Source organism: Podarcis gaigeae (assembly GCF_964106915.1).
Source record: "Podarcis gaigeae genome assembly, chromosome: 3".
Taxonomy (NCBI): Eukaryota; Metazoa; Chordata; class Lepidosauria; order Squamata; family Lacertidae; genus Podarcis; species Podarcis gaigeae.
In genome coordinates this window covers 74,353,590-74,363,037 of record NC_139680.1, presented here as the reverse complement: position 1 = coordinate 74,363,037, position 9,448 = coordinate 74,353,590, and the positions used below count along the sequence as shown (strand labels likewise).

At 45.9% G+C, this 9,448-nt stretch overlaps 1 protein-coding gene across 1 annotated transcript in view; it reads left to right on the top strand.

Moving 5' to 3' along the window:
• The first annotated feature begins 1,722 nt into the window (after window positions 1-1,722).
• Window positions 1,723-9,448, top strand: part of GALNT2 (polypeptide N-acetylgalactosaminyltransferase 2) — a 63,802-nt gene continuing 56,076 nt past the window's right edge. The window contains exon 1 of the mRNA XM_083732500.1: window positions 1,723-1,938. Within this exon, the coding sequence (XP_083588626.1) occupies window positions 1,828-1,938 (111 nt within the window). The 5' untranslated portion in view covers window positions 1,723-1,827. The remainder of the gene's footprint in view (window positions 1,939-9,448) is intronic.

Genomic DNA, 9,448 nt, shown 5'->3' with positions numbered 1-9,448 from the left:
ATTTCAGATGTCATATCTTTCCATGACAGATACATGGTTATAGAGGGTGTGTGATACATATATCTCCAGGGCTTTTTTACAGCCAGAACTCAGTTCTGGCACCTCTCAGGTGGACAACAATGCCGTTATAAGATAACAATGAAGGCGTTCATGTTGAGTTCCAGCAACTCATCTTCTAGAAAAATAGCACTGTATATATTCTGTTCTTCAGTCAAAATAGGCTCCCAGGACTGCTTACAAATCACTAAAAAAAGAAATAGATTGTAAGCCTGAGGCCAAGGACTAACAAGACACAGCACAAGAAGAAAAATTGATTGGGAGGTATGCAAACTCAAGTTCAAGTTATTAGTTACAAGTGGTTCTATTAACCATTTGAAATGGAAAATATCAAGGAGAAGCAGGACCAAAAGCTGATTGTCTTTCAGGATAAAGAAAGAATGGCCAGACCTATCTTCCATGCTCAAGAAAGCAACCTCTAGTCACATAGCCACAGGCAGATTGTAAATGGGCCCTTATAGACGCCCAGAGATTTAGCCCTGGCCAGCCCCCTTTGTCCCTAGCCATATGCAAGTTTGTGGAAAGGCACAGTCTTAACATATAGGAAGACCTGGATTTGATCTGTAGCCAGAGCTTCCTGGGAAGGTGATGATGATGACGATGACGGTAATAATATATTACTTATACCCCGCCCATCTGGCCGGGCCTCCCCAGCCACTCTGGGTGGCACATACACACACCTGACACAGTACAGTATGATGACTGATGGGTGTATAGGCCAGTAGTCTTGCTTGGTAATATGGGTATGCAAAGAAGAAGAAATGTTTAGTTTCCCATTTGTTTTAATTTAAGAAGTTCCAACTGTTTTTGTTTCAATTTCCATTCACTTGAACTGCATTCGTTTCATTCTCCCCATTAATTCTTATTTATAATCGGAAAGCCAGTTTATCCCCCCCCCCCCAGCTTGTAAGAGTGGCATATTTAATGCAAAGAGCATTTAAGTTACAGGCTTCCCGTTATTCGCATATGCCAAATGTCAGGCAGCCTGCACGAAGAGCCCACTGCCCCCGTGCAGTTACATAGGCATAACAAGCCATTTGAAATCAGCTCTGAACAGTTCGAGCGGCTTAAGGAGCCTGTTTGCACCCTCTCCCCGCAACACGATCCACGGTGCAATCCTAGGCACGTTTTCTTGCAAGTGAGACCGATGCCGCTTACACCCAAGTAAGCGCAGAAGAGCGAGCGGCCCCACTTACTCCGGGGTAAGCCCTCACTGAACTTAAACCATGCATTGGGCTGCCATTTCCCGTCGCTGCTCTGGAAGGCAGCTCTCGATTTTGCTCCGATTTGCCCTCCGAGGTGACCGGCACAGCGTCGCCGGGGGTCTCCCGAGATCACTCAGCCCTTCCCAGCCGGCTCCTCCTCCTGCCTGTGATGAGCTCCCCGTTTGCAGGAGGAGCTGGGCGGGTTTCTCCCGCTGCTGCTCCTCCGCCTCCTCCTCCTCAGATCTCCGGTCCGTCTCGCCGGAGGAGGACCCCTCCCCCACCCTCCCACTACGCGCTCAGGCCGCGCGAGTCCCCCCCCCCCCGCCTCGATGGGAGGGACCCCAGGAGGCTTAGCGTGCTGCAACCATGGCGACGCGCCTGGCCCCGCCCCTCGCGGGGCAGGCCGGCTCGCGATTGGCCAGGGGGTGGGCCGTCGCCCTCTGCCCCCTGACCCTGCGCGGCGGCGGCAGCGGCAGCGGAGGTAGCGGCGGCGGCGCCTGCTGCCCGTTTCCTGCTGGCCTGGCGGCGGCTGGTGCCGCTGCTGCAGCACTGGGCGGGCGGGAGAATGCGGCGCCGGTCTCGGCTGATGCTCTGCTTCGCTTTCCTCTGGGTGCTGGGCATCGCCTACTACATGTACTCGGGCGGCAGCGCCGCGCTCGCCGGAGGCGGCAGGAAGGTAAGCAAGGAGAGCGCCAGCCAGGCAGGCAGGCAGGCGCCCACACCGGCCGGGCGGCGCCGCGGCTCCCTGGCCGGCTTCCTCCCGTGGCGGAACACTGCCAGTCCCGCCGCCGCCGCCTCCCCGTGACCGCGGCGGCGTCCCGCTCCCTGCCCTTCCTCTCTCCCCGCGGCTCACCTCAGCCCGCCGCCCTGCCCGTCCCGCCGCCCGCAGAACCGCCCGGCGCCTCCTCTTCCCTGCCCCACGCGCCTCGCTTCGAGGACCGGCTTCCTCCTCCTCCTCCTCACGTCTCCTGCTCCGAAGGCGAGCGGGAACGAACTCCCCCCTCGGCTTCCCCCGCGTCTCTTCTCGCCTCCCCGATGGGCGAAGGAGGCGGCGAGCTTCTTTCTCCTGCCCCCTCCCTTTCCCCTCAGGGCGAGGAGTCCCTTCGAAATGGGGTTTGGGCGGTAGAAAGCAGCGCCGTAAAATATGGCGCCCCACTCCTCCCCAGCTGCCCGCTTCCCTCTTCTCTTATTTCGGGGGTCGAGGGGGCTTTCCCTTCGGTCGGTGAGGGAGAGGGCGCTGCTTCCTTGCCTTGCCGGGGAGGGAAAGCCGCCTGCGACGTGGGGAGGGAGAGGGAAGCGAGGTTGTGGGGGTGGGGTGGGGGGTTTCCCCTCCAGCGTCTCCCTCTTCCGCTTTCCGTCTCCACCCCATCCAGGAATCGACACGAGGTTAGGCTGCTGCTTCTGCCTCCCCTTCTCTCTCTCGCTCTGTGGAAGGAGTTCGCCCTCCAAGCGCGAGGGATCGCCTGTCTCCTCCCCCCCCCCCCGCTGGCTCTCTTCGGAGAGGAATACAGAAGCGCGCCTGACTCTCCCTGTTAAAAAAAAAGAGAGAGAAAGAAAATAAAAGAAATTAAGCAGATGGTTTCTTTGTGGACTTCAGCCTGGTTTCCAACTCGTCATTGCACGAGTCGCTTCGCAGCCAACAGAAGCGAGCCACGTCGCAGTTTGTGGGGGAATTGGCGTGGGAGGGAGCGGTGTTAGGGGAAAGGGGGGAAGCTGGTAAGAATTGCTCTGGATTGTCACTTCTCTGGATGAATTGCTTATTTATGGCGCGACGAGTCTCTCTTCTGCATAGGCTCCGACCTTGGAAATACTTTCATTGCTCCTCTTGTCTATGGTGAAGTAGTGTATCTCACCTCCACCCCCGGCCCAGTATTGAGGGTATAAATACTGCTGAAGCTAGAAGTGAATGTTAATTTTTTCAGACAATTGACTGCTTTCCACGGTATTCGTTTAGTGCTGTGCTCTTTAGCTATAATTGGGGCCAGTGGGTTGATCTTCAGATTTCTGGAATGTAAAGAGCAGGCCTCTTTTCCAGTACCTGTTCTTTGGCTTTGTCCTCTTGAAATAATTCTGTAAATATTTGGGTAGTGCTGAATATGTGCAGTGCTGAAACAGTTGCTTCACTAAGCTGTTTTAATCTTTCAGGTGGCCTATCATGATAGTTCATTGAGCAGGCAATATTTCAGGCAATATGTGAATCGGAGGCATAGAGCAGTGCTACTAACTCATGTCCAGAGTCTCAGTGTTGCTAAACCATTTATCATACCGCCTGGGGCTGTTGGGTCTTGCAGTTCAGTGACGTCTAGAGAGCTACCAGTAGACAAGTAGCCATCCCTGCCCTAAAATTTGAGGGGTTTTTTCAGTCCTGGAAAATTTTTACATTGGAGTTCAGTGGTTTGACAGTCTCTTTATAATTGAATTCACTTGCTTTAAATAAATAAAAAATGCAAGATTTTGAAATCCAGGGATTCCTTTCATATATTGCGAGATTCTGATACATAAAAAGGGATACCAAGAACTGACTTCAAGATGATTTGAAAGTTTTCTTCTTTTCTTTATGTAGTAAATTGTCACAATATGGATTCAGGAAGTAATAAACTGATTATAGAAGCACAAGAAATTCTTGCTAGTACTATTTTTACTTGATTCTCCAACCAAGCCAGTTGGTCATGTGTGCCAAAAATTGGCATTGGTTGTAATATTGACACTCTTTCAGAACCAGTGACCACATTAGTGCTTCAAAGTAGTAGAAGAAGAAGAGTTTGGATTTGATATCCCGCTTTATCACTACCCAAAGGAGTCTCAAAGCGGCTAACATTCTCCTTTCCCTTCCTCCCCCACAACAAACACTCTGTGAGGTGAGTGGGGCTGAGAGACTTCAAAGAAGTGTGACCGGCCCAAGGTCACCCAGCAGCTGCATGTGGAGGAGCGGAGACTCGAACCCGGTTCCCCAGATTACAAGACTACCGCTCTTAACCACTACACCACACTGGCTCTCAGTGGTCAAACTGGCTCTTACTGGTCCAAAGGAGTAAACAAAGTTGAGAATAAAACATGTCATTTTAGGAGCTAAGAAATGTGAAATGTAAAAGGTTAGAATTACAGAAATGAGTTACAAACTTAACATGGATCTAAAGTGGAGAAAGTCTGAAGTAATGACCCAGTTGAGCTGAAGGTCTGTGACCACAAGTGGGGGAAATGAACAATTATACACGGATTGGTGATTTAGGATTCTATTTTCTCTCAGTGAAGCATAACATTTAATTCCAACCTTTAGAATGGCCTAGTAATTGTAAGCAGAGGAAGAGGTGTGTAAACGTAATAGCTTTTGAAATTGTTGTAAAAGGCTCATTAACATGGGATGTCAGACTTTGAAATAAAACTTGAAGTGGTGTGCGTGCTTTATGAATAGAAATCCTACTGCTGGGGAAATTGGGAAATTCACTTTAATTACTTACAGAGCAAATAATTACAACTTTAACATATCAGATTGGCTATATTGAAATCTTGATTATTTAGTTTACATGGTACTCAAGTGATAGTTCATTCAGTTACTAAGTTCAGCCAGTTTTTGTGTGTGAGTAGCTTTTTGTGTATGTGTGCAAAATATTACTTAATTAACTGAAGATGAATAACTTGCCATTACTGCTGCATGCTGGTGACTTAGGTCGCTCTCATATATATGGATGTTTGCCAGGCAGGTGAACAGTGGCTTATTGAATGAGGCAGTCCTAGCAGTTTTCCAGTCTTCTGCAGAAGCTGTTGAAGGATTCCCTTCACCCTTTTTAAAAAGCCATACAGTGGTACCTCGCAAGACGAATGCCTCGCAAGACGAAAAACGCACAAGACGAAAGAGTTTTCCGTTTTTGAGTCGTTCCGCAAGACGAATTTCCCTATGGGCTTGCTTCGCAAGACGAAACGTCTTGCGAGTTCTTGCGAGTTTGTTTCCTTTTTTCTTAAAGCCGCTAAGCCGTTAATAGCCGCTAATAGCCGTGCTTCGCAAGATGAAAAAAACGCAAGACGAAGAGACTCGCGGAATGGATTAATTTCGTCTTGCGAGGCACCACTGTATGTAACTTGAATTGTTAAAAATAAATTTTAGCTTAAGCTGCTTTAAAAGGTGTGCTAGCAACTTGAAAGTCATTCATAAGTGATGTTTTAGTAATACATTTTTGTTTACACTGAATATGCAAATCAAAACTAGCTCTGTCATGTTTTGTATTTGTCTGGTGTCCTAACTACATCTTACTACTGCACCTGGTAATGGGAAGTGACCTAGGTTAAGCCTGGCAGGACAGCTTACTTTGCGGCATTAACCCCATCATGCATTAATTAAACTTAAGCATGTTGTTATATGAGACTGGTTATCCTACAAGATCTGTCCTTTCTATTGAGATTGATTATTTAATTTCTATATTGTTTATTTATTTTCCTTCTGACACACCCTCCTTTTCAGTCTCTGGGTTCTTACTCACTGGTCCAACAAATTCTCAGCGCACCAACAAAGGTCTCACAATGAGAAGAGTTCCTGGAAACAGTGGTCTTCACCCTAGTCTCTCACTCTAGATTTGCTTTTTACGGGCAGGCTCAAGGTGGATAAGTATTTCCTCAGGCTACCGACAGCTGTGTGGCATTCAGCTGCCCTCTCCACACCCAGTTTCAGATACAACTGGTTTGTTGAGTTTCCCAGGAGGTTCAAAGGAATGGGAAGAGGACCCCCTCCACTCACAGCTCTTTCTTCATTCTCTGTCCTTTCCTCCTCTTCCAGCAAGTTTACATTTCATTCCTGCTGTCTGTCTGCCACAGTGCTTTTGTGGAAGATGAAAACCATACTACTACTGGTAAACCAGGTCAGTTTGATTTAGCTGAAAGTGCTTAACCACATAATGGCAGCTTCCATCTGCATGACTGTTCATGAAACCACTGCTGCAGTCTGTGCCCTAGTTACATAACTTGCTTTAGGGAGTTCATCAGATTAGGGTTAAACAGTCTTGCCACATATGGTAAAAAGCTTGAGAATCATGCAAATGGCAGAGTTGTGTCAAGATTTGCACTGCCAGAAAAGGAGGTGACTATATATTGTGTGGCTTTTGAAGAAGGACCATCAATCAGTACTCATAATCTCAGAGGAATATTGACAATAGAGGTTCGTTAGCATGCTGTTATCACTGATTGCTTAATTACAGAAACACTGTTCTGGTTGTGCTGAAAATTCTTCATGACCTCTAACTAAAATTTAGGCACTGGGTAATTCACTTTGTTATGAAAAATCCCGCTGAGATACAGTTTTTAAAGTATGATTTTCACAAATTGGCAACTGATTTTTCTGGGCTTAACCAGCTGTTTAGTGCTATGTTCATAGTGAAGTAGTTAAACGATACTTTTTATAGCTTTAATTGCTAAATGTTTTCTTCACTTCCATTAGTAAAACATCTGGCTTTCTTTTGATGTTCTCTCTGGGTGACAGCTGAATGACAAAATAATTGTAAAAAAATACAATAAATAACCTGCTGTGAGAAATTAGAACTGTGTTTAACGTTTAGCATGTTATCTTAATAGCAGCTTTTCTTCAAGATGATATATTAAAACAGCTTGTATTCTTGTCAGAAATATTCATAGATAATCCAACTTCTGCCATTTAAACAAATCTGTTTGCCTATGTCCTACCTTATTATCAGATATCAAGATGCATTTGCCGCCTCTACGGCAAAATGATTGGGTAATCCCATTAGCCAATTGTGGTTCCTGCACAGAGGGTACGGCACCATTGCCTGCATCTAAAAGCATTGGGCTGGATTCAACTAAACCAGTGCACTAACTGAAGTCAGTGCAAGGACTCTTGGTAGTGCGGCAGGATTTTCCTTCCTCTCCTTCCCCTGATGTTTTCCCCTATGCATTCCCCAGATCTGCTCTGGAGGGTCAGGAAAACTCCCAGAATGTGTCAGGGGAGGAGAGGGGATATCATTTCATTTAGCAAGCAAAATTCATGTGCTGATGGAATGATCATGTTAGCACAATGTTGAATTCCACTCATAGTCTTTCCTCCACAGGATACAGGAGATCATGCCTTCTTTCCACAGTGCAGTCTATCATTCAGTGATGGAAGTCCCTGGTGGAGGTAATTAATACATACTGCTTCCCCATGAGAATCATGCAAATGTAGTTGAGATTTATACAGTCGGATCATGAGAGCCAAACTCAAATATTCTGTCGGTCATACTGGCAGTCTTCAGATAGATACTTGACACTCACTGCAGCAGGACAAGAAGTTGTAGTGTGGTGTAGTGGTTAAGAGCGTAGCCAGTGTGGTGTAGTGGTTAAGAGCAGTAGTCTTGCAATCTGGGGAACCGGGTTCGCGTCTCCACTCCTCCACTTGCAGCTGCTGGGTGACCTTGGGCCAGTCACACTTCTCTGAAGTCTCTCAGCCCCACTCACCTCACAGAGTGTTTGTTGTGGGGGAGGAAGGGAAAGGAGAATGTTAGCCGCTTTGAGACTCCTTCGGGTAGTGATAAAGCGGGATATCAAATCCAAACTCCTCTTCTTCATTATGGTGCAGTAAATATGTGCATATAAAGAACAGAATTCTCTTGGCTGTTCATAGTAAGCTTGGTTATGTTGGAAGTACTTTTGGTTATGTAGGCTGCAGGCTGGCTTATCCTAACTAGAAACAATGGGCAAAAATAAGAGTTTGCACTTCCATAGGCTTCTTTGATATGGCAAGTGCATAGTCCATCTGTGCTAGCTGCTTGTGTGGTTGACAAGCTAGAGCCTTTTAAAGAATGTTGCTAAATGTAGGTCTAAGCAGTACAGCTAGAGAATTAGCTGGCACAGTTGATGGGTTCATTACCTTTTCTTTACTGATGAGGAGCTTAACTGAAATTTGGATTTGTATCAGTGACAAATAATGGACTTACACAGTGTTCTTTAGCTTCCATGCCAGAAGTCTGTGAAAGCCAAGTTAGTCACAGAATAATAACAACAAAGTGTTACAAACAGTTATTGGATCCACAAACTAACTATAAAAGCAGGAGGTTGGCACATATCAAACGTTTATAGCTACATATGCCCTACATTTTTAAACCTGGAAGAATGTGTATCTTCATAGCCAAGGTTGCTGTAGATCACTGACACTGACTGTTGCTGCTGAACTAGCAAAGTTCTCTTCATATCTTGTATTGGCTTAAAAACAGAGATTCTTGGTCCTAATTTGGCACCAGGTAACAAGGTCCATTATTCTTCAGTCGTAAGATGCATGACAGTATCCCTGTACTTCTGATCAGCTGTAATAGATTCATGCAGGAATTGAAGTCCTATAATGTGTACTAATAGTGAAAAATAATAGCAGTATAGGTTACCACTTAAGTTACTAAAAATTGAGTGAGATGATTTCCCACTGCTTTTTAAAAGCATGACCTAACTGCTTTTCTTTAGGAAAATATATCCTTCCTAAACCACTTTAAAACAAATGGCTTTGGTGTACAGTGGTACCTCTAGTTATGAACACCTCTGGATACGAATGCTTTGGGCTACGCACGTGGCAAACCTGGAAGTAACGGAAAGGTTTTCGCCGCCTGCGCAGAGGCGGACTACCACCGTGCGCACATGCGCAGAACAGGCGCTTCTGGATGTGAATGTTTCGGGGTAAGTACGGACCCCCAGAATGAATTAAATTCGTATCCAGAGGTAACACTGTATGTGAAACCCATGTAGGAGATAGTCTAATATGGTCAAAAGGAGTGTGTTTCTTGTTATTGACCTTGGTATAGTTAATGTATATTCAAACCCTACATATTTTGCTTCTGGGCTGCTTTTTTGTATTCAGCAGGATAGCCTGCCCCAACTACAGGATGTTTCTCCCTCTCTACCTATCTTGACACTATGTTTTCTGATAGTTGTTGTGTTATAACTATAACTATTGTGTTATAGTTATTGCACTTTTAAAAGGTGCAATGATGCTAACCTAAGGATGTGATAGGCAACAGAGGTATGTTTTGCTGAACATCTGCCTAATATGTGAACTGGTCATACTTCTACATATTATGTGCTATAATGCAACAGATGTATGCTCTTTGAATTTACAATTCAATCTCTAAAGCCTAGCTTGCACTCCAGAGTTGAAAATAGTGGTCTTCTATAATTAAGCAGGGTGTGATCCCAGAATGAATAGTAAGTAGATTATATTCTCT